The sequence below is a fragment of the Temnothorax curvispinosus genome, unplaced genomic scaffold (assembly GCF_003070985.1).
Source record: "Temnothorax curvispinosus isolate PA1 unplaced genomic scaffold, ASM307098v1 QBEX01005011.1, whole genome shotgun sequence".
In the NCBI taxonomy this organism is placed as follows: domain Eukaryota; kingdom Metazoa; phylum Arthropoda; class Insecta; order Hymenoptera; family Formicidae; genus Temnothorax; species Temnothorax curvispinosus.
Window position 1 is genome coordinate 1,837,028 of NW_020214791.1, and position 25,182 is coordinate 1,862,209.

General features: G+C 35.6%; 3 protein-coding genes across 6 annotated transcripts; all 3 read left to right on the plus strand.

The window, feature by feature from the left end:
* Positions 1-1,891: 1,891 nt before the first annotated feature.
* Positions 1,892-12,676, plus strand: LOC112454375. The gene is made up of 12 exons (XM_025015732.1): positions 1,892-2,597; positions 3,555-3,785; positions 4,110-4,275; positions 4,498-5,151; positions 5,540-5,910; positions 6,331-6,596; positions 8,037-8,174; positions 9,135-9,354; positions 9,805-9,973; positions 10,323-10,742; positions 11,027-11,397; positions 11,939-12,676. Exons 2-12 carry the CDS (start codon positions 3,576-3,578, stop codon positions 12,209-12,211), a joined length of 3,258 nt encoding a protein of 1,085 aa, XP_024871500.1. The 5' UTR covers positions 1,892-2,597; positions 3,555-3,575; the 3' UTR covers positions 12,212-12,676.
* A 3,436-nt stretch (positions 12,677-16,112) lies between these two features.
* On the plus strand, positions 16,113-18,384 carry LOC112454360 (serine protease gd-like). The gene is made up of 3 exons (XM_025015703.1): positions 16,113-16,575; positions 17,066-17,442; positions 17,965-18,384. Exons 1-3 carry the CDS (start codon positions 16,281-16,283, stop codon positions 18,250-18,252), a joined length of 960 nt encoding a protein of 319 aa, XP_024871471.1. The 5' UTR covers positions 16,113-16,280; the 3' UTR covers positions 18,253-18,384.
* A 216-nt stretch (positions 18,385-18,600) lies between these two features.
* Positions 18,601-24,951, plus strand: LOC112454359 (serine protease gd-like). 4 transcript variants are annotated; one of them, XM_025015701.1, is made up of 8 exons: positions 18,601-19,452; positions 20,269-20,485; positions 21,380-21,548; positions 22,053-22,085; positions 22,468-22,887; positions 23,363-23,482; positions 23,651-23,727; positions 24,221-24,951. In XM_025015701.1, exons 2-8 carry the CDS (start codon positions 20,291-20,293, stop codon positions 24,494-24,496), a joined length of 1,290 nt encoding a protein of 429 aa, XP_024871469.1. In that variant the 5' UTR covers positions 18,601-19,452; positions 20,269-20,290; the 3' UTR covers positions 24,497-24,951. The 4 variants fall into 4 exon arrangements, with proteins under 4 accessions (XP_024871469.1, XP_024871467.1, XP_024871466.1 ...); XM_025015699.1 differs by having other exon boundaries at positions 21,380-21,552; positions 22,057-22,085; positions 23,363-23,727; positions 24,221-24,950; XM_025015698.1 differs by having other exon boundaries at positions 23,363-23,727; positions 24,221-24,949.
* Positions 24,952-25,182: the final 231 nt, after the last annotated feature.

A 25,182-nucleotide genomic window follows, 5' to 3' on the forward strand; every position in this document is an offset into this window, starting at 1 on the left:
ACAAATTGTGAGGAACATGTTTCTGTGTGTACGCGTTTTTAACGGAAAAATACATATATATTTATAATTAAATATGTGCTAATAATAAAAGTAAAACTTTATTTGTTGAATAGTTTTGAACAAACTTTATTTTACAATAAAAGGAAAACTCTAAAAACTTCATTTTGATGAGTGTGAATTACAAAACGCAAAGTAATAACAGAGATATTTTTAATTTTGATTGAGAGATATTATATAAACCGAAAATTATGATAAATGCGAAAGAAATCAAATTTTCAATCAAGAAGAATTATTTACTCGGAATTGGTTGTATATTCTCCGTTCTTCGTAACGAAAATAATAATACACACACAAAGGTACATATACAGAGAGTGATAACCATCTTCCATTAGTATGCCGGGATATTTGTCCGTACTGTTAAATCATTTCTATTTTCATATCTCTATAATTGCGAAGATGTACATAATAACGAGCAATTGTATAAATTTTGTAAAATGATTGAATACACATTGAATGCCATAAACGCAAGAAATATCAAATTATTTACGGTCGTCTCTTCCTCATTATGTTCTTAGAATCAGCGCAGACATAGCAGAAGCAAACGTAGAAGCAAATTAATTAAATTGTTTAAGACGTATCCTAACTTGCGAAACTTACACAAAAATTACTTAGCAAGCATAAAAGGTCTAAAACAAATATGCCTTAAAATATTAATAAATATGATAAAAGTTACGTATTAACGTGCGTTTGTTTTTCATTTTAAATGCGAGATATGTTCCAGCAAATATTCCATTGGTGGATATCTCATTGTAGCAATGCTTCTGTGTTTTCATATTGCAGTATATCTTAATGAGTGTGTAACATTTTTGTGGTACACATTACGGTACATAACGCGTTTTATCGACGTGTCTCTAAAAATTGTCTGGATTTCTCGATAACTCATCGAACCACTCGGAAGGGACATCCACATCGTTGAACATCTTATTTTTCTTGTTCTTCTTTTCTTCACCGATGCTCGCTGCAAACTAGTTTGAACAATGGGCAATTCTAAAAAAATATATACAAACGCGTTTTCCGTTTTGCATGAGAAATTTGCACATTCAAGAGTAATTTTTTAACGTTTTCTTTCAAGAACTGAACGCAATATTCCCTCGATTTCCTAAGAGACAAATTAACCGCATACATTGCATACAAGAAAAAGCGAAGCTTGCTCGTCTGAGGCAAACTTGAAAAAAAAATATCATCGAAAATATAAAGAAAAGAAATACAAAACAAAAGTCTTGCTTTTGTAGACGCTGGCACACTCATGCAATTTTAAAAGATTAAAAGAATATGATTAACTGAAGATTTTAATCCTCTGATTGATCACAGACGAAACTACGTCACGGATATCAGTTGGACGCAGGTGTGAGAGAAGGACAGGCAAGAAATGCAGAAGAAACGAAAGAGAAAAAAGAATAATAAAGGATAATTATTGTATGACGGTGATTTTTCGAACGCGCGCTTGCATAATTGCTTGGATACGCGCGTCATCAAGAAGATACACTAATAAGTCTTCGGTTTCGCTTTATAATCATAGTCGCGACGATGGCGAAGCGACACGCGGAGCTGGCGCTGGCCGTGATTCATCGGATTCCCCGTGCGTCCGCGGATTCCCCGGTTCTTCCTTCTCGCGCGATATCGTCCTGGAGGAGAGGGTACTCGAGGCACACTTATCTCCCATTTTCCTCGTTGCGGTTCGTCAGCCTACGACGTACCGCGTGCCGTCCCGGCCAAGTTGAATGATACGAGATACGACATGACCCGACTCATGGTCACGGTATACCCCACTACCGCACCATTCAAACGCGTCTTCGGCGCAGAAACTGTAAACGTGTTTCGATGCGTTTCGGTAGAAAACTGGTCAGTCTCGTGAAGGTTCAGTGAAGCCGTGAGAGCTTGGCTCCAAGAATTAGCACGCTGAACATCCGGAGATTGTCGTCGCAGCGTTGAATTCCGCTGAGGACTGCGGACCATCGAGAAGCGCCTCAGAGTGGTTCCATCACCAAGAGTGCCTCAGGAATAAATAGGAATAAATAGTAAATAACTAAATAAGAATACTTATGTGAATGAGAAGATATTGAAGAAGCATAACTCGACATGCATAAGAAATGTTCTAGAGGGCATTAAAAAAATGCACTACAGTGTTCTAATAAAAACACGAGAAACAATCGATACCGATATCGACAGTAAAGAAATATAATAAAGCAGAATATTAAAGTGGAGGCAGACAGTTATACGTTAATTGCGTTAATTCCCATTAAAATTTGAAATTTATTTAATGAAGCGGTGATATTATACGTTATCCAATATTACCGGTTCGACTGTTGAATAATCAAGGTGCAAGATGAATATGTGCTCGTGGAATGCTCAAGATACTCTGATTCGCGCGCAGGTGTCGATTCGCCGTATGAAATCGTACCTCTTCTAAACGTAATCTGGAAACGTGATTTCGAAAAGTTATCTGCTTATTGTTTGAAGTCGATATTTTTTGACGAAATTTTTTGACGAAAGCTTAGAGTGTTCTTTCGTTGAAACGTTATCAAATTTGTGAGAATGTGAGTTGCGTCGTTAAAATTTTTATTTCTATTACCTGCTTGATTGGATACATATGTCGCATACATTTGCTGTCGACTTTATACGCTACATCGCTCGTCACTATAGCATCTCAAACTTTCTATTTACTAATATGAATAATAAGTATTTGCCGTTTCGTTTGAGTCTTAATCTGTGTGGATCTACATAATAATTTCTTTTTCCTGTAAACAGTTTCGTATTAAAAAATTTTCTTTGTTCAAAGTTAATTAATTAGCAAGATTATTAAATTTTAATCGTTTAATTTTTCTAACAGATTGAACGTAATTAGATTGATCAACCTCTTTCGAATACAGATTGATTTGAAACATACACCAGTTGTAAACTAAATGAAGTTATATAGAAGTAAAATTATTATCTGACCTCATGACATATTGGCAGTAAAGCGTTTGATCTTTCAAGGGTTATCGAGCAAGGAGTAAATGCAGTATTACATTATGTTTGGCTGCTGAGTTTATCATATTCATGTCATTATACTTAAAAACATATTCGAGCTTATCTGCGTGTTCTAACAGTTTTCTTGGTTTGTTTGTGGTAAACGGTATAATAAATCATTTCGCACTATGTATCGAAATCTTGTTTTCTAATCTCATCAACATATCAAAATTTGATGTATAATGAATAAATGAATGTATAATGAATAAATAATGTATAATGAATAAATGAATATTAATTATGTAAATGTCAATTATAAAATCGCATTTGCATGATTTTGTGTATTTTCAAATTTTTTTTGGAACAAAGTTACAGATTTTTTTAAGTTCTTTTTGAGACAATTGTAACTTTCTTTCTGAATGAAAAAATCCATAAAGCTACTGATGATCACTTTGATTAATAATAATTATTTCAACATTGTTAAATAAAATATTAAACACTATTGTAAAAATGAAGTACATTTATAAATCATGTATTTTGTTAAGTTTGTAACAGAACCTCACGAGATGGCTAAGATTTGTATCCTGATCGCGTTGTTGCCGCAATTGCTTTACACGCTAGTACAAGGACAAGAATCTCCGTGTCCACAATATTTTACATATATAACCAAACTTGGGACAGATGAAACAATAGGACAGATCGAAATCCAATCTCCACCAAGAACTGGTGAACTCCATTTAAAAGTGACCATAAAAGTCGCTGCTGAGTTGCCTACAGTAAGTATCTTTTTTTTCATATTAATAATAATATTAGGAGAGAAAAGACCCCCGTACTTTTTCTACGTAAAATAGGTACCAACCGTAAAATTTTTTTACAAAGATTAAGATTATTTCCTGTATATTTTGAACTGTAAATAATTTTTTTGATATATCTAAATATTTAAAAAGCAAGGTCGAACATATATCTTCTTGCGATTTAAGTGGTTAAAAATGAATGATTAAGAAATAATTTAAAAACTTTGTTTAAAATTTTTATTTTTATTTATCACCTGGTAGCACCTTAATAAACAGAAATAGTTTAATCATCAATATATGTTTTAGAGATACGTCGGTCGACTGGAATTGGCGCGATCGAAAGAGGAATCTGCTGCAGCTGTTCAACAGGGCAGGCATTTGTCGTATCATCTTTATTTTCCTTTACGCTATCCGATTCCGACATTGTCTGGAATATGGTTCAACGGTGAGCGATATTGCTCGGGACGCGATGGTGAGTATTTATTTAAAATGCAATATATACATGTCATGTTTGATGACACAGGAGCAAAAATTGCAGAGTTCTATCAAGTTACCAATTAATTCTTATTTTTATTTAATTGTGCGTAATTTTCAATTAAAACGGCGAAGATAAATTGGAAGATAAAGCTCATTAAAACACTTGAAATTTTCTTGCTCCATATAAATTGAATAGCATTATTACGTTTTGTTGTAGTAACGGGAAGTATCGTAACTACTATCACGTTGGAACATACTCTGTACCTGCCGAACGTGCTTTCGCAAAATTTCCTGCCATCGCGTCAAAACTCGAAACCGACACCGAGACCATCGTCTGAACGGAACACCCCGAAGAGATCCACCACCGCCACTCTCTCTCAAGGAATTGGCAGCAACATATTTCTGAATTTGATTCCGAGCCAATCACCCCCACAATACAACAACAACAACAACAACAATAACATATTCCTAAGGCCGACTCCGGCTCAACAAGCTTCACAACATAATAATAATAATAATAACAATAACATATTTTTAAAACCCACCCCGACCAATATGTATAACAATATATTTCTAAGACCGAATCCGGCCAAACCAGTCTCACAACCAGCCCCACAACCAGCCCCACAACCAGTCCCACAACCAGCCCCACAACCCGATAATAATAACAATAATAACAATAACAACAATGATAATAATTACAACGAATGTGGTATCAGCGGCCGCAGCGGAGGCACCAATCTTCTGATAGCCAACGGAGAGAAGACGTTGCCAGGCCAGTGGCCGTGGCTGGCGGCACTCTTCGTCGTTAGAAATGGATACGAGTTTCAGTGTGCTGGTTCTGTTCTGACTACAAGACATGTTCTAACAGGTATATTATATGAAGAAAAAATTTTTTATATATTACTAGTATTCCATGTATAAAACGAGCTTCTTACGCTATATCTATTTCTTTTCTTAAATTGCACGAGATTTATTTATTTATACCTATTCATATTTGCATAGTAATATACAATTTAATAAATTTTCACAAATATCCATGATTGATCCGAATGTAATCGAGAAATGAGCATGCAAATATTTGGAATAATTAATTGTTTATTTAGATTTAGACACAATATCTTCAGATTGTTATTACAAAATACGCATTATAAAATACAAGAATATATCTGAAATCTATTTACCGCTTAATTTCTTTCTTGATAGAACGAGCAGATTATAAGAAACTATATTCATACATATATGTTTTCTTATTACAGCGGCACATTGTTTGAAGTTGGGCCCCACTAGCAACGATACCCTACACCCCAACGTGTTAGAGGTGGCTTTGGGGCGATTTAACTTGCGCCGGTTTCGCGAAAAGGGAACTGTTAATCGGGAGGTCGCTAGCTACAAGATCCATACCGAATATGCGCACAGGACCACCGGCGATTCCGATCTGGCGATTTTGATCCTCAGGACGCCAGTCGAGTTCAGCCCTTTCATCAGACCTGTTTGCCTGTGGTCTGGTTCAATTGATCTTCAAAATGTCATCGATAGAACAGGATACGTCGTGGGATGGGGCCGAGACGAACACGGCCATCGTTACACTGAAGAACCACGGATGGCGATGATGCCGATAGTGAGTTTGGTAAGAACGAGAGAGAATGATTTTCCAAACGTTCGAAACAAAGATATCTTTATGATAACAAAATCGAGGTATTTATATCACGGAAGAGAAGTACTTAGCTAGGCTGTAAGTACACTCCATTTGAATTGGCTACATTTACAAATTTAATTATTACCTACTTTGTTATTCGCTGCATATGGATGGATTTGTTAAGCATCGCGTAACGAAAGTGATAAATGATAAATAAAATAAGGATATGATAAGTGCAATCGCCGACAGGGTAAGGACTCTCTTCAAATTTTTGAATGCTCTTAAAGCGACACAATTTCACATAATACCAAGATACTAACGTTGCTATCCGGGAAACATGGATTTCGCGTTACCGTTGTAGAATCAAATTCTGCATATGATGAAGACCCGGTTTTGTCGTATTAATTATAGGAAAACTGTCACTGGAGCTACCAGGGTTTCGTCTCTCTCACTTCGAACCGCACTTTTTGCGCCGGTATGCAAGACGGGACAGGTCCTTGCAACGGTGACAGCGGGAGCGGTCTGGTGCTTTTCGACGCTACCACGGGTCGCTATCAGTTGCGTGGCGTCGTTTCGCGGTCGGTGCTCGGCAATGAAATGTTGTGCGATCTCACAAAGTTCGTCGTTTTTGTCGACGTGGCCAAATACCAATCTTGGATTTTACAGCAAATCTCCACGTAGACCCTAGTCACTCGCCTCAGACCGCAAGATGTATTAATCGACAAGTTTTTTACGTAAAGCTTATTTGAAGTTACGACTGAAAGTCACGTATTTCTGACTTTTTAGTGATTCCTATTATCGTAATGCATTTATTATGAATATAAAATGGAATATGTAAATTGATACAAATGTAACTATATACCTGTCATTGTGGACTTATTAATAATTAAGAATAAATTGTATCATGATACGTATTATGATATTACCGAAGCGTTTATGTTCCGTCATATATTGTATTATTTAACTTATTAAATGCATTATCAACATTTTACATCACAAAACATTATAAAAAATACAAAAAATATTGTCAGAAATTCTGCTCATAACTAGAAATATATAAAATAGAGATATATTAAATATAAATCTAACGACTTAAGTTTTGTCTGTCTAGCATATATAAAAACAATGGTTAAATATGTAAAATTAACCTACAAAGTTAAGTTATGATTTACGTATGTACTCTTTTTACACGTTATACTATTTTATAAGTCTTAAAAAAATATTTAGATGTAATAATAAAAATTGTTTCCTGTTTTCTAAATATATGCGTTACCTATTGTAACCTTGTAATTTTCTTAGAAAATGTTATAAATAATAATCAAACGAGAAAGGAAAGAAGTGTTAAAATCACAATCCACATCACTTCGTGACAAGATCATTTAAACAAGATTCTGTTCAATGCTGTTCATGTCGGAGTCGCACGTACTTTTCATCGACATATGCAATCGCACGGCAAACACAAATTGACCGGTTTTAGCGTGTCCTCCAATCGTTGATCGTCAAGACATCGTTTCAAGTCAGTTCCTGCAAATCCTCAAATGGCTACAGACATTCGTCTCTCACATAGATGTCACTAAATTTCCATCAACTCGAATAAAATGCCCAAAACTTATGTTCTACTCGGAAATACATCATTAAATTTTTGCGCAACTACTCCGAGAAAAATTCTATATTTTCCTCTTCTGCCGCCGTTCTCCATCTTTAGAATTGTGCAAAACATTCTGCTGATAAATTTTGAAGTAACATGCAAAATTGGCGGTAACTTATCGGACGTACGTCTACGGGTTTCCCAATATTTTTTTCTTCTCGTGTGATATCAGAGTAAAAAGATGCGATATCCAGGAAAAGAGGGTATTTCAGACATACTTATCTCATATTTTTCTGGTTGCGATTGTCAGCTTACGATATTCTGTTTAGCTTCAGACAAATTGAATGATAGGTACGACCTAACTCATGATTGCCTTGACTCGCGGTACCCCACTATCGCACCATTCGAACGCATCTTCGACGCTGAAACTGAGAGAACTGATCAGTTGGTGTCTCGGTGGAGACTTGGCGAGGCTATGGAGAATCGTAGCCAAGATTTAACTAAACTTTGGAGCCGACCGCTGTTGAATTTTGTTAGGGATCTCTGGCTATCCTGAAGCGCTTCAGAGTGCTTCGTCAGGAGCCTCGTGTGTCATCACCCATCGCCCCCATGGTCAGGAGTATCTCAAAAGTGCCTCGGGAATAAATAAAAATAAAAAAGTAAATAAGTAAATAAGAATGTGTAAACGAAAAAACATATTGAAAACACATGATTCCAACGTTTGACGCGTGTTCTAACGATCAAGAAGAAAATGCAATATAGTATTCCAATAAAACGCGAGAGATAAACGACGTCGGCAGTACAAAAATATAAGCGGAGTAAAAAAGTGAAGGTGGATAGTTTCATGCTAAAATCGCGTTGACTCTCGCCTGAGTTTGAAATCTGCAATTATTATCTTTGCTGACCTTCTCATGAGTTATCGACATAAATGAAGTATTTGATCTTTTAACTCTTCTCTCTCTCTCTCTCTCTCTCTCTTTCTATCAGTTATCGAGCAAAATATACATACAGTATTTTGTTATAGACATATATCTGGCAATTTTTTAATCCAATTTTATTTGTTTTATCAAGAAAATAATTTTGCATTGATAAATGTTATTGTGGTACGAACAAACTATTGTTGGCACAAACAGCTTATGACAGCTGTAATTTATTTTAAAAAATAGATACACGCGCAAGAGTAAGTATGACACTGCAGAAACCTACCAATCTCTATCGATGTCAATAGCATTTTAATATCTATTGAATTATATTCTGTTACAGTACATAAAAAATTGTAAAAAATATATAAGGTAGAAAAGTTTGTAAGATACTGATAGAAAAAAACATGTCTTTATTTTATCAACATATCACAATTTGAAAAGTAGGTATATGGGTATTGTGTAAATGTCACTTGATATAAGTGCATTAGCATGGTAGACTTGTCGCTTCCTTGAATTTTCTTTGAAATAAAGTTAGATCTTTTGAATTCTTTTTGAGACGACAAGTATCTCTTTCTGGATGGAAAAATTTATTTAATGACGATTATTTTGATTAATGGTTATTTCGAAATTGTGTTAAATATTAAGATCTATTTGTAAAAATTAAGTATGTTTATAAACTACAATATTTTCTTGGTTTGTAATAGAATTTCACGAAACATGGCTAAAATTTTTATTTTGATCGCGTTTCTGCTGCAACTTTGCACGACCATACAAGGACTATTCCCGTGTTCTAAATATTATTCATATACAAGCAAACCTGGGTCAAATAACGAAATATTGGGACGGATCAAAATCCCATCTCCACCAAAAAATGCTCGATACAATTTGAGGGTAGGCTTTAGTACAAACCCTTTGATACATAAAGTAAGTATTTTTTTAGTTTTATCAGTAATATAAGAGAAGTTTATGGCTGCTAGTAAGCAATCTCTAATAATTTCTTGAATTTAACCATGATTAAAAGTTTCTTCTTCATAAACTTTATAAAATATAATTTAATTAAGTAAAGTCGCATACTGTTTCTACAAATAATGCCTTAAAGAAATAAAACCTAAGGAAAAGGGTTTACTTGAAAATAATTATTAATAATTTTAAAATATTGTCTTTTGAAAAGAGTAGATTGTCTCCTGTACAGTTTGTGCTATGAAATGATTCTTTGATATGTCTAAAAAACAAAGTTAAACATATAATCCTATCGCGATTTAAGTGATTAAAAGCGGACGATCAAGAAATAATTTAAAGAAGTTTAAAATTTTTAGTTGCCACGAGCATCCTGTATTTAGAAAATAAATAGAAATAACTTAATCGTCTTTGCAGAATGAACCAGTCGCTCGACTAGAAATAGAACAACCAGTAGAGGAAGCCAATCAAACTGTTCAACAAGACAGACCTTTGCTGTATCATGTTCATTTTCCCTTGGGTCAAGCAATTCCAAGACTAACTAAAATATGGTTTAACAATGAACAATTATGTCCAAATTCTGCAGGTGAATACCATATTTACTTGAAGGGCTATTGTATAAATCTCATATACATTCGAAGAGACAAAAATAAAAGTTACACTCATCCATTCTTCCGAGTTACATCAAATTAGTTCATATTTTGTCATATTTTGTATCTGACTACGGAATTTTCAACTATAGAACAGCGAAGATAAATAAAGAGATAACACTCACTGCAAAATTTTCTCTTTGTACACATTTTCTTTATTTCTATTAAAAAATATCTGACGATCATTTCCATGTTTCGGAGATTATTTTTTTTTCTCTGGGAGAAAAAAATCTTTCTTTTCTATAAGACTACGTGATTCGAATAACAATGTATATTTCATTTCAGAAACAGGAAATTTCACAACTACTGTCGAAGTATATCTGTCAGGCGAAGTGTCACCTTCACTGAATAGACCATCGCATCATGACTCAAGCGTCACTGAAAACTCATCACCTACCGCCAACCTTTCTAGAGATGATAACGATCTGATAAACGATTTTCTGACGATTCAGACCCAAAAACCCGCACAATACAATAACACTAATAATAACAACAACAATATCAATTACAATGATAACAATAACAATAACAATAATGAATGCGGTATTAACAGCTATAATACCAACCGCACAAATCCTTTGATCAATTACGGAGAGGAGACAATGCCGGGCCAATGGCCGTGGCTGGTGGCACTCTTCGTTGTAAGGAGAGATCATGTGTTTACGTGTTGTGGTACAATTCTGACAAACAGACATGTTATAACAGGTATATTATCTTTAAAAAAATTTAATATTACTAGCTAGTACTCTCTGTACATTGTCATGTGAACTTCTTGTCTTACATCTGCAATATTTATTATTTATCGTGTATTTTTTCTTGTTTTCCTGAAGATATTCTGGATAATTGTGTGTTTATTTATACACAAGTAATATTTTCAAACGTTAGAGTGCGTTATCTCGACAATATCGTTGAAATACATTTACTATTTAGTTTCTTTGTTTTCTGAACATTAGAAAATGCACTTTCATGCATATATTACCTTTTCTCAGCGGCGCACTGCTTGAAGTTGAGCTTGAGCAGCAACGACACCGTACATCCCAATGTGTTAGTGGTGGCCTTAGGACGATTTAGGTTGCGTCAGTGGCGTGAGCTGGGAACTGTGAATAGGGAGGTCGCAAGCTTCAAGATCCACCCCAACTACACGCACGAGGCCACTGGCGACTCCGATTTGGCGATTTTGACTCTCAGGACGCCCGTCGAGTTCAGCCATTTTATTAAACCTATTTGCCTGTGGTTTGGTTCAACCAATCTTGAAGACATCGTTAATAAGATAGGATGGGTTGTGGGATGGGGCGAAGATGAAGAGGGTCGTACCTACACCGAGTTACCACGGGTGGCGAGGGAGCCGATAGTAAGCCAGGTGAAAATCTTCACTGATAATAAACCCGGTTTTTCCTCTCCATGACTTTTGCTCTTCGGTCGACTGGGTCGACATACAAATTGAATTCCAATGGCAAACAAGGTTTTCTAAAAACAAAATGTCCAAAACATGATAACGACAAATTTGAAATATTTGTATCTGTAAATATTTATATCGCAAAAGGGAAATGCTTAGAGATTTTGCCTCGTTAACGATGACGCGCGATACTCAATTTGATTTCGCTATGTTTACAGTTACACAGTTAATTGCTATTATGACAACGATTTTATATAACAAATATTTGCCGCATATCTCCATGACGAATGGATTTGTCAAAGTCATTACACACCTCAAGTAGGGTTGACGATTCCGCCAATTGATAAGCGCTATCGTCGATGATGTGAATTTTAGTGAACGTTCTTGAAATAATACAATTTCACACAATTCCAAAATGCTAACAATATCAGGGAATCGTCAAATCAGCGCTATTATAATACCAAATATTTTAAATAATGAAGATCTGTTGTTGCGCGAATTATAGGAGACCTGTCTCCGGAGTCATCAGACTTTCTACGCTCTCACCTCGGTGCGTACCTTTTGCGCCGGTTTGCGAGATTACAGCGGTCCATGCAACGGTGACAGCGGGAGTGGATTGGTGCTTTTCGACTCTACCACAGGCCGTTATTATTTGCGCGGCATTGTTTCGCGGTCATTGGGTGGCATTATACCGTCGTGCGATCTCTTAAATTATGTCGTCTATGTTGACGTGGCCAAATATACATCCTGGATTCAAGAGCAGATCTCCACTACGTAACGCTGCAAAACACAAATGTGCTAATCAACAAATCTCTTATGTAGATTTATTAAAACCACGTCACTTATATTTACATGAGGATTAAAGTTACTTCTGAATTTTATTATTGTAATGAATTTATTACAATGGCAAAATACTTATGTAAATGGATATAAATATAGCTATCTGTTTTTGTAGATTTATCAACAATTAAGAATAAATCCTATTATGACATGCGTTGTAATACGTTTATTGATATGCATCTTACGCAATAATATTCTGTTATACATCGTATTACTTAATTTAACATTTCGTTAATGTTCTATATTATAAAATATTACAAAAAGTATAAAAAATATTGCCTGCAACATTGCTCACACATGACTGTTAGGATATATTAAGTATATATTATAATTCTAGCGCGATTTAAGTTTACCTGTCTAACAACATGTATAAAAGTATTGTTTAAAAATATATATGCGGATATACTCTTTTTTTCACTATGTAATATTTTGTAAGTCTGAAAAATATTTAAATGTACACACCTTAATAAAAAAAAAAAAAAGATTTATTTTAGAAACACGTAAGTTACTCTTTTTTGACATATTATAAGTAATAATAAGGCAAGAATGATAAAAGGAAAAAATGTTGAAATCAGTTCACACAACAGTTCACAGAAATCGCTTCGTGACAGGATCATTGTTTAATGCTGCCCACGTCCGCAATCAGAAATCTTTATACCGTTCCCGATCGCGGGAATTCAATTCGCGCTATCAACGTTCGCACCCGCACGCTTTAATAAAAGTTATTTACGATCGCACACGTACACATAGGTTCAAACAATATTTTTATATATACCTTCAACTAGACGCCGTCGACAGCACGATAGAATCAGCTCTCGACACGAAGAATATGTGGCTCCATTGCGGTATACTGATCCACTTATTCGGATTTCTTCTCGCGAAATCGTCCAAATCGTTCGACGATGCCGGGAGACATTCCTCATCTCTGGAGAGAAAATTGACATTGAAATTAAAAACGGCGGCACGACTAAAGCACAATGTCGGGAAAATTCTTCACGAATTGCCGGTAAGTGTCGTTTTTCCGGAAAGCAGAACATAAGAAGTCATCCTTGCGTGGAAAAAGATCGCGATGCTAAAGATGTATTTTCGAAATAAATTAACAGAACAAATACATATAAGTTTCATTTAATCGTGAAGGTTGATGATGCTATATGGTATTGATTTCAATAATTTTTATCTAATGTAAATAATGTCGGCTTTTACTGTATTAAGAACTTTAGTTAGGCATACCTCATTCCGGCGCCAGAATTTACGCTCATTCGTTTTTTTATTCTCACAGATACAGAGTTACGAGATGCATCACTCCGTAAAGATCATCGAGGACTACTTGAAAAACGGTGGTTCGCTGCTCGACTGTCTCGACGTCTTACCTTCCGTAACGTACGCGCCTATCGCGGAGCAGGTGGACAGTATCCTTGGATCCATGGAAGACCGCTTACCCGAGTATCTTCTGCCGGCGATATCCTTGATACGGCGATCCCTGTCGGAGGGCCTTCTGAATGCCGACGAGATCTACAGGCCCACATTCGGACCGCCGAAGGCCGACCCATTGGAGAAGATATCTCTGCGAGAGTTAAAGGAAGCGACCTCGCCTCTGACTTATCGCTCGCCTGCCAAAGATGTCAAAGGACCCTGGCCGAAGATTGTTGGCGAGACGGCGACGTTGATCCACGACAAGATCATCCCTGCGCGTTCTGAATTGATTGCGTACATGTTAGCGAATCTGCGGATACCAGACGCGACAACGGAGATGAGAGAATCGGTCGCGCTTCTCGTCGAACATCTAAGATCGCACGGCAAGCACAAATTGACCGGCTTCAGCATGTCATCCGATCCGTACGCGCTGGTCGCCAACGCCGTCTCGAGTCTGTCTTTGCAAAATGAGACGCTGATAGCCGCCAACGTGTTACTGCCGTTCTTGCGGAGGCCCTCGGAGTGTCGAGGATCCGCCAAGTTCGTCAGCTTCTTTCAAGACAACACTCTGAATTACACTCTGCTGATATCTCAGGATAGAAAGATCTCTAGGTCGAAAGACGGTATCGAGTTTCTTTCCATGATACAGCAGAACAATACGGATGTAGCGGATATCATAGAACAATTATACCCCTTTGAATATGCGTCCCGGAAAGATCTGTTGCTGGCTTTCGTCAGTCATCTCAGGCGTCAGCAAAGTCATCAGGGCGAAGTGTCGAGCGTTGTAGACAGCGTCTACGGTGAGCTGATTCTGAGAAATAACCGGAAGCGTTGGCAACTTCCGAGGAACTCTATTATTGCCGCACCGGTCCTCACCGCGATAGCCAGAAGAGAGAACTTCGTCAAGATTCGAAGACTACTCATGGACGTGGCTGCGGACAGAACAGTCAAGCCGGAAGTCTGGCAAAAGGCACTTGCTTTCGTTTCTTCGGAGGACACCAGTGGGCCGATAAACGCCGTACTGAAAACGCTGAAGGCTCTGCTAGCTTCCGGTTTTCTTCCGTCTGGCGTCCTGTCGATGAATATCGCCGAGCTGATAACCACGTTCGATAACAGACTCAATCAAGAACAGACCGAGTGCTCCAATCGATTAGAAACATACTTGGCTAATCTTACTCAAGTAGAAATCGAAACCGATAAAAAAAAGACGATTGAGAACGTCGATGTCAAGGATCTTCTTCAGGTTTTGCCGGGCTCGGACATCTACACGGATGAATACAGAAGCTTGGAGAGCTTCTTGTTGCAGAACGGCTTGGAGGCGAAGATAGGACAAGTTGACCTGAATGCCCATCCCACCAGGGGTAGATTGCTAGCGCAATTGTTGCAGATGATAGAGCGTGCCGACAGTGTCGACAATAATTTACGACGTTTGGCCGAGCAGCTCGCCGATAACGTGGCTTACGAGGGCTATGGCGCTGGTGCCTTGTCGTATCGTTCTAGTTAGTTCAATAATGAGCACGGTTTTTTCATTGAGTAAATTTCATATTTCACATTTCCGCCAATATCTCGTCCCGAACATTTTGGTCTATATTTAACGAATTAATTTAGTTGACCGAATTGTGGAACGGTTATTTATCATTAATATATTATTATTACTATTTGTGTATCGCATGATTCCATCTAATAAATTCTCGGAGAATTTTTTACCTATCGTTTTGCGGTAAAATACAATCAAACTACAACTATGCAATAAAAATTAAATAAAATGTGTTAATAAAAATTTTTCCCATTATAGCGATTTAAGAAATAGGTTTAAAACAAATTATTTTGTTAAACTTGAGTCGAGTATAAAGAGAAAAGGTATTACAATTATCCTTCAAAATTCTGCGAGCGTTGGAAAATATATAGTTTTATTTTCATTATTTTACTTTTTTTGTTACTTTGTACAAATCGTCTGTATTCAAGTATACACTTAACTTTTTGCACACAATTTTAATATTAAAATGCAAAAGTATTTTATATTATCTTAATATAAAATTAAAAGTATTATACGCGTTATAATTATGATATAAGATAATTTACATATAAACGTGTTTCGAAGCGTTTCAATAGAGAACTAATTAGTCATGAAAATTCGGTGAGTACTAGCGTAATTCCGAGGATTAGCATGCTGAATATCTGGCACCGCAACGTTCATTTCCGTTAAGAAGCACTTTAGAATACTTCGCAAAAATGTCTCAAAGAAATAAATGTCAGAAAAAAAGTACGAATAAATACAAAATAAACAAATAAGAATACGTAAAGGAGGTATCGAAATATAACTCGAAAAGCATAAAGGCATATTCTAACCATTGATAAGAAATGGCAGTATGGTATTCTGATAAAAGAAGCGAAAATAAACAATACTGATATCGTCAGTAAGGAGATGATAATAAAGCGGAATAATAAAGTAAAGGCAGACAGTTATACGCGAGAGTCGCGCTGACTCTCATCAAAGTTTAAAATTCGTTAAATAAAGTGACATGTATACAACGTACAACAGGTTTAGAAATTATACTGTAATTTGTTAGTTTTGTAATAGAGCTTTATACAAGATGAGTAAGATTTATATTTTAATTGTGTTGCTGCCGCACCTAGTTTATACCATAGTACGTGGTACAACTGGGATATCCCAAGAACGCAATACTAATAGCAATAATAATATTAACAATTGCGATTGCGGTATCACTGGCTACTATACCGAAAGCACAAATAATCTGATTCCCAACGGTGAACACGCATTACCAGGCCAGTGGCCGTGGGTGGCTGCACTCTTAACTCATGAATTAATGGGTGAATACGGATTCCTGTGTCCTGGTTCCATTTTGACAAACAGACATATTCTAACAGGTATGCTAATAAAAGAAATTAAATATTTCTAATACTCTTCGCGTGTATCAAACCATATGAACTTCTTATCTACATCTGCTTCCTTGAATTTTCATAGCAAGATTCTTATCTTTATCTATTTATATTGCATAATAAAATAGGATCTCATTAGACATTCATAATCAATCTGAAGATAATCGGGGAATGCGTAATGAAGCTAGTATCTGAGATATTTACCTAAATAGCATAATACATTCTCAAGATCATCCTTAATACATTTAGAATGTCTTGAAATATATTTTAGGAAATTCTGTATGCGCGCTGTGTTATAAATATTTCACGTACATACATGATTGTTTTCTGTAATATTAATTTCAGATATTTAATTTAACTTGAGAGTATCACATATATATGATATATAATATACGGGAAAAGTATACAGAATGTCACTGGATAAAGAGTGCAGATATTATTAGAAATTGTATTTCACGTATATGTTTTCTGTTTATAGCGGCAAAATGTTTACAATTGAGCAAAAGTAAAAACGATATCGCGAACCCCTACAAATTGGAGGTGGCTTTAGGACAATTTGAACTCCGCCAACCCGGTAGCACAGTAGTGGGAAACGTGACTCGGAAGGTCGCAAGCTATAAGATCCACCCCGATTTCAATATAGACGCGAGTGATTCCGATCTGGCGATTTTGATTCTCGAGACGCCAGTCGAGTTCAGCCCTTTCATCAAACCTATTTGCCTGTGGTCCGGTTCAACCAATCTTGAAAATGTCGTTGGTAGAACAGGATATGTCGTGGGATGGCTCATAAACGAGCCGAATAGTCCTATACTAGTCTCCGAACCACGGATGCTGAGGATACCAATAGTGAATCAGGTAAGCACCTTCGATCGAGAGGGCCGGATTTTCGCTTTTCATAGATCAATCAATATATGAATTAATTTTCAAATCCAAGCAACGTTTTCTAAAAATAAAACCTTCCAAACGCGGGATACCTTGTTGATAACAAATCCGATATTCATATCCCAGAAGATGCTTTAAGATTTTTAGATCATTTGAATGATCGCACGATGTTCCAATTAGTTTGTCTACGTTTATACAGCTACATTTACACAGTTATGTGTTTTCATAGAATTATTATTTGTTGCACAAATTCATGACAAATGGATTTATCATTGTATGTTTTTAAAATTGACAAATATGCCAATTGTTTGGAAGTTGATGGGCGTGATCGTCGATCACGAGGTAAAAATGCGTCTTCGAATTTTCGTGAACGATCTTGCCATAACACAACTCCGCATAATAGCGAAGTGCTAACGGAAAACGTTGACGGATTCCGCGTTGTCGTTGTAGAATTGTGCGAATAATGAAGATCTGACTTTGTTGCGCAAATTGCAGGAGACCTGTCTTCGGAGTAATCAAAGTTTCCACAATCTCACCTCGGAGCGCACCTTTTGCGCCGGTTTGCTAAGCGAGATCGGTCCTTGCTTCGGTGACTACGGGAGCGGGCTGGTGCTTTTCGATAATTCCACAGGCCGTTATCACTTGCGCGGCGTCCTGTCGTTCTTTGTGCAAAAATATACATCTGATCTCAGCGACTGCGATTTCAGTAAGTACGTCATCTACGTTGACGTGGCTAAGTACTTACAGTGGATTCAACAACAGATTTCCATCATGCAACACTAGCCTCTTGCCGCAAAATGCGAACTGTACTTGATAAGTTTGAGAAATACACAAAGATATTTTCCTCTGAGAATTTACCCCGAAAATCATTACAGTTGTAAGACAACATATATTCCGAAGAATTTTATGCGAGCTATTCTGATTTATATTTACTATAATAAAAAATATTAATGTCTATTATACAATAAAATAAATAATATGTTTGATTAATTTTGGTTAAATGTTTAGTAAAATTTCAATAATTTTCCAAAAATTATCCATCTGCTTGGTAATTTTCATTACGTTGTTTGCAAAATTTGTCTTTTGTATATTTTAAAAATTCCTTGTTTGTCAAGTTTGTCCCGGGTTTGTTGTGAATTTAAGGGTAAAATATAACGAAAAATTCTCTCCGTGTAAAAGAGAAAGAAGAAAAATAAAAAAAGTTTTACGTGACAATGATTTCTCGGACAGCTAACTCATCGGACATTATACATCTGCGGATTCCCCAATTTTGTTACTTCTCGTGAAATCATCCAAGAGAAGAAGATGCTCGAGGCACACTTGTCTTCTATTTTTTTTTATTGCGTTTATCTAGGATGATTTGCGTGCTGCCTTTTAAAGTAAATGACATGGCTTGATTCATGACTTTCACTTCCACTGCTGCATCAATCGATTGCGTCTTCAACATGAAATCTATATAAACGTGTTTTAAAGCGTATCGATAGAGATTTAATCAGTATTATGAAGAACTAGTGAAACAACAGGAACTTAATTCCAATTAAGAATTACCATACTGAATACCAAGAACCAGTCACTGCGGCGTTAAATTTGTTTTAAAATATTAAAAAAAGTACTTTAGAATGCTTTGCAAGAGTGTCTCAAAGAAATAAGTGTCAGAAAAAATATATGTGAATAAGTAATAAATAAATAAGTAAGAATACGTAAACGAGAAGATATTAAAGTACAACTCAAAACGCCTGAAGTATATTCCAGCGATTGATTAAAAAAATGGTAGTACGGTACTCTGATAACAGAAACGAAAATAAACAATACTGATATCGATAGTAAGGAAATGTAATAAAGCAGAATAATAAAGTAAAGGCAGACAGTTACACGCGAGAGTCGCATTGATCTCTCATCAGAGTTTGAAATTCGTTAAATAAAGTGATGATTATACCCACTACATTACCGGCTCTACAATTACTGTATTAATCAAGGTGTAAGGTGAATATGTGCTTGAGGAATGCGCGAGATATTCTGATTCGTGAGGCCTATTGTACGATTTGCGGCTGGGATTTGCGTATGTTTAAATAAATTATCTGTTTGTCGTTCAAAACCGCCGATATCTGTCTGACGTAGAGGGTTTTCCAACAGAGACGCTGTAGAGTTTGAGATAAAGGTGTACCATATTAAAATTTTTAGTTTTATTATCTACTTGACTGAATACAATATTCAATATCTTTATTTTATATCGCTTTATGTTACATCGCTCGTTATTATTAATATCCACTACTCTCTGTTTACCAATAGAAACAATTCAACCACTTAATTCTTTTTTAATTCAGTCTCAACATAAATTACGTAATATAATTTCTTTTTCCCGAATAATTTTACATAAAAAGATCTCATATTTCTGCTCAAAGTGAGTTGTTCAGCGAGATTATTAAATTCGAATCGTTTAATTCTTTTACGGGTTTCATCATATACATAATATTCTATTCATTACGTTCAAGCTTATCTGATTTATGATCTATCAGTTTTCCTGATTTACTTGTGGTGAATGGAAATAAATCACTTAACATAATCACTTAATATAATCGCACAATAGTTTTATAATAGTTTTAAGTTTTCTTGGAATCAAAATTATTAATTTTTTTTAGTTCTCTTCGTAACGATTAATAAACTTCTCTCCGAATAGCAAAAATCCATGATGCTAATATTCATCACTTTGATCAATGACAATTTTTTCGAAATTGTGTCAAATATTAAAAACATTTCGTAAAAATTAAGTGCATTTATAGAAACGATGTATTTTGTTAGTTTTGTAACAGAGCCTCATAAGATGGTTAAGATTTTTATCTTGATCGCGTTGCTGCTACTTTGGACCATGGTACATGGTGAAACTCCATGCCCGGAATACTTTACATACATTGTCGATTCTAAAACACACGATATATTTGGACAGTTTAAAATTTCACCTCAGCCAGAAAGTACTGAATTTCGTTTAAAAGTACTTTTAAATGCATCGTCTCTGCCAGTAAGCATTCCTTTTATTATTAGTAAGAATGTAAAAAAAAATACGTATAAGATATAGGCATTGATATAGGCGATTTTTAATAATTTTTTGTACTTTGAATTAAACCGTTTTACAATAGAGTTTATATCTAATCAAAAAATATAGTTTCTGCAATTAGTTCTTTAAAGAAATAAAATTACTTTTTGTCTTAAGAGAGATACGCGTTGAAGTAACCAAAGTATAATTTTCCAAATGCTTTTTTATTTATAAAGTAGTTTATTTTTGCTGCATATATTATTGAGATATATGAAATATAATTTTTCAATGTATTTAGATGTTAACAAAACAAAATAGAAAATATAGTTTTTTTTGCAGTTTGAAACAGAATGGTTAAGAAATAATTTAAAAGATTTACTTTAAATTTTTATCTAATTTGTCATGTGTTAATTTTACTTACATAATAAATAGAAATATAATAGCTTATCTCAAAGTAAAAGGTGGGCTTTGAGAGTACAAAAAGGTTAACAGTACGTTAATTATAACAATTTTTAATTTCTAATAAGGTAAACAATTATGAATCAGACATTTTCGATCATATTACAAACTATGATCATTAATTAAATGTCACTTACGCTATTTTTAGATTACCTAACCTGGGAATATTGTAGAACGTGAGATTATCTTGATTTAATTTTTACCGCATTGTTAATGGCTCAAGACAGATCCAAAACATCCGATTTCAAATTACGTATTTTATTAGTAATTAAAAATAACGTTAAAAACTTCGAATTGTTGTATCTTGCGTTGTAGTCTCAAAGCCTACCTTTTTATTTTATACGTGTTAATTTTATTATCGAGAATTCTTAGTTATTTATCTACTTTTTAGAAAAGCTTAATTATATCGTTGTCTTCCAGACAGAACTGGCAAATGGCATTGATTTGGAATTGGCACAGTCGGTAAGCAAGTCCGTTCAAGCTGTTCAACAAGGCAGACCTTTGTTGTATCATATTTATTTTCCCCGGGTCGAAAATATGCCGTTATTGTTAATGTCGAATTATCAGATATCAATATCCGGAATATGGTTTAAGGGGATGCTGGAGCCGTAGCCGAACTCGATCGGCGTCGGTAAAGAAGACCGGCGAACTATATCTGTCCTTGTATAGACAAAGATATAGACAAGGATAGCACGCTACATTGCACGCACACATACGCACGATGCACACCGACATTATACTTTTATATTACGCTTCCAAATCTTGATTTGGGGGGTTTATCGATGTTTTTCTTGTTGTGCAATTCGGGGAAACTTGTTTTCGCGTTCGTACCAATGGTATATCTCTTATATGAAATACATCTTGTGACGAGCTGACAGCTCGCCGCAACTCGAGACGCCATATTGGGATAAGAGTAGGATAAGGAAATCTGTACTTCCGTAATTTTTTCTCGTTTTCTATATAAAATCGGAGTTTCCCCGAATCATTAATGTATGTACTGCAATTCTGGAGAAGGATTTTTAATTCTGTCAAATTAATACGACGCTACGTGCCGACAAAAAATGCCGGTAAAACAGACGGCTCCAGCATCCCCTTAACAATCTACAATATTGTCAGGGTTTCGAAGGTAAGTACCGTATTTGCTTAAAATGCAATATACATGTCACATATATTTGAACAAATATGGAAGCAAGAACCACAGTCATGCATCCATTCTTTCGAGTCACATGAGTTAATTTTTACTCGTATCTGACTATGTATATAATTTCCAACTAATGTAGCGGAAATAAACAGGAAGATAAAACTCATTAAAACAACTCGAAATCATTAAAACAATATAAATCGAAATTTTCTTTCGATCACACACAACGTTTTCTATATTTATATAAATAAGATATCTCACGATAATTCATTGTGTTTGAAATATATTTCTTTCCTTGGAAGAAAGTAAAATTCTTCTTTTACTCTTAAAAAACGTGCGATTTAAGAGATGTTACGTTTCGTTTCAGGGTCAAATCGAAATGTCAGATTTATCGAATTGGGGCATATTGTCCACCAGCCGCATACGCAGAATAATCTGCATCGAAAATACACACGCTACCGTGCAGTTAATCCGAGCACCGATCTTCTAAATCATTCGAAACATTCTAAACCCACTATTGCCACTACTTCTGATGAGATTGCCAAAAATATATCGTATCCAGTCTTGAGTAATTCAAGCCAAGAACACAATACAAATAGCAATAATAATAATAACGACGAATGCGGTATCACCAGCTACTACAACGAAAGCACAAATAGTCTGATCTCCAACGGTGAGGAAACGTTACCAGGCCAGTGGCCGTGGGTGGCTGGACTTTTTATTGATAGGAATGTATACGCATTTCGGTGTATTGGTTCCATTCTGACAGACGCACATATTTTAACAGGTACGGTGATAAAAAAAATTCAATACATATTTCAAATACTCTCCATATATCGAACCGTGTAAACTTCTTATCTATATCTGCTTCCTTGAATCTTTATAGCTAGATTCTTATTTTTATCTATTTATATTGCATAATAAAATAAGTTTCCATAGATATTCTTCATCTGAATGTAATTAGGCAATGCGCGATGAAGTATCTGGGATAATTACCTACTAAATAGCACAATACAGGATCCAATCTCAAGATCCAGAATGTCTTGAAATATTTATAGAAAGTCCTGCATGCGCGCTGTTATTATAAATATTTTATATATACACATTATGAGATTATTTTCTGCCATATTAATTTAAGATATTTAATTTCATTTGAGAGTATCACATACATAATACAATACGGAAAAGGTTTACAGGATGTCTCTGGATAAAGAGGGCAAATTATTAGAAATTGAATTTCAGGCATAATTTTCTTTTTACAGCGGCACTTTGTTTGAAGTTGACCAACACCAACAACGATACCATAGATCACAATATATTGGAGGTGGTCTTGGGGCAATTTGAGATTCACCTGCCTAACCATTCGATGACGACCGTGAAACGTAAGGTCGCGAGCTATAAGATCCATCCCGATTTCGCGCACACAGCCACGCGCGATTCCGATCTGGCGATTTTGACTCTCAGATCGCGCGTCGAATTCAGCCCTTTTATCAAACCTATTTGTCTGTGGTCCGGTTCAACCAATTTTGAAAATGTTGTCGGTAGGACAGGATATATCGTGGGATGGAGCTTAGACGACTGGACACTCACCAAATTACGAACGCTGAGGCTGCCGATAGTAAGTCAGGTAAGCACTTCGAGAGAGAGCTGGATTTTCGCTTTTCATTGATCAATCAATATAAGAATTAAATTTCAATTCCAAGCGAGGAAACAAAACGTAGGGTACCTTGTTGACAAGTCTGATATTTATATCGCGGAAAGAAAATGCTAAAAAATTTTTACGTCATTAATGATGGCGCACGATATTCCATTTCACTGTGTTTATACAGCTACAGTTATATGCTATTATGAAATTATTTGTTGCATAAATTTATGACAAACGGATTTGTTAGGGTCATTGCATGCTTTAAGTTAAAATTAACGAATATGCCAATTGTTTGGAAGTCGATGGACACGATCAATCACGAGGTAAAAATGCGTTTTCGAACTTTCGTGAACGTTCTTGCCATAACACAACTCCGCATGATAGCGAGATGCTAACGGAAACGTTGACGGATTCTACGTTGTCGTTGTAGAATTGTACGAATGATGAAAATCTGACTTTGTTACGCAAATTGCAGGAGACCTGTCTTCGGAATGATCAAAATTTCATCGCTTACACCTCGGAGCGCACCTTTTGCGCCGGTTTGCTAAGCGAGATCGGTCCTTGCTTCGGTGACACCGGGAGTGGGCTGGTGGTTTTCGATAATTCCACAGGCCGTTATCACTTGCGCGGCGTCCTTTCGTACTTCGTGCGTGGAAATACATCTAGTTCGTGCGATGTCAGGAAGTACGTCGTCTACGTTGACGTGGCTAAATACTTATCCTGGATTCAACAACAGATTTCCATCACGTAACGCTGATTTCTCGCAGCAAAACGCAAAATGTGCTAGTCGTCAAGTTTAAGAAATAAAAAAGAAAAATTTTTTTTTAATTATTACGTGACTAACTTTTTTGGACGGTTAGCCCATCGAACTTGCATCAACGGATTCCCTAATTTCCTTTTTTCTCGCAAAATCATCCTAGAGAAGAAAATGTTCCAAATATACTTAAAATCATTTCTACTGCAAGCTGATTATTTAGCGAGATTATTAAACTTTAAACGTTCAATTCTTTTAAGTAGTTGGATTTAACTAAACAGATCAACCTTTTAAATCCAGATTGATCTAAAATACTGTAATCATCGTTAAAACAGAAATGTGCATACCAACTGGAAAGTAAGTGAATAAAGTTATAAAAGCGAAATTGTTTTGCGCTGTCAAATAAATCGTGTCATGACATACGTTATAATATGCTTATCGATGTGTGTTTATTAAATATATTGCACCACCCAATCTAATGTTTTACATTATAAAGCATTATAAAAAGTACAAAAGTATTACTGGCTCTCTAATTAATATAACTCTAGCTCCAATATCACCGGCTAATGACTATTGGAGATATACAAAATCGAGCCTCGTATATCTTCTCATCTATTGTTTTATGATATATTTTTGAGAACATCACGGAGACGAATATATTTCATCTCTCAATTATATAAAAA

Coding starts and splice junctions, on each gene's coding strand:
- LOC112454375 (XM_025015732.1), top strand. CDS start 3,576: ATGGCTAAGATTTGTATCCTGATCGCGTTGTTGCCGCAATTGCTTTAC. Junction 6,597..8,036: donor ATTTTACAGCAAATCTCCAC/GTAGACCCTAGT, acceptor CCGCTGTTGAAT/TTTGTTAGGGATCTCTGGCT. Junction 8,175..9,134: donor AAAAATAAAAAAGTAAATAA/GTAAATAAGAAT, acceptor GGTTTGTAATAG/AATTTCACGAAACATGGCTA.
- LOC112454360 (XM_025015703.1), top strand. CDS start 16,281: ATGAGTAAGATTTATATTTTAATTGTGTTGCTGCCGCACCTAGTTTAT. Junction 16,576..17,065: donor AAACAGACATATTCTAACAG/GTATGCTAATAA, acceptor TTCTGTTTATAG/CGGCAAAATGTTTACAATTG. Junction 17,443..17,964: donor GGATACCAATAGTGAATCAG/GTAAGCACCTTC, acceptor CGCAAATTGCAG/GAGACCTGTCTTCGGAGTAA.
- LOC112454359 (XM_025015699.1), top strand. CDS start 20,291: ATGGTTAAGATTTTTATCTTGATCGCGTTGCTGCTACTTTGGACCATG. Junction 20,486..21,379: donor TAAATGCATCGTCTCTGCCA/GTAAGCATTCCT, acceptor GTTGTCTTCCAG/ACAGAACTGGCAAATGGCAT. Junction 23,728..24,220: donor GGCTGCCGATAGTAAGTCAG/GTAAGCACTTCG, acceptor CGCAAATTGCAG/GAGACCTGTCTTCGGAATGA.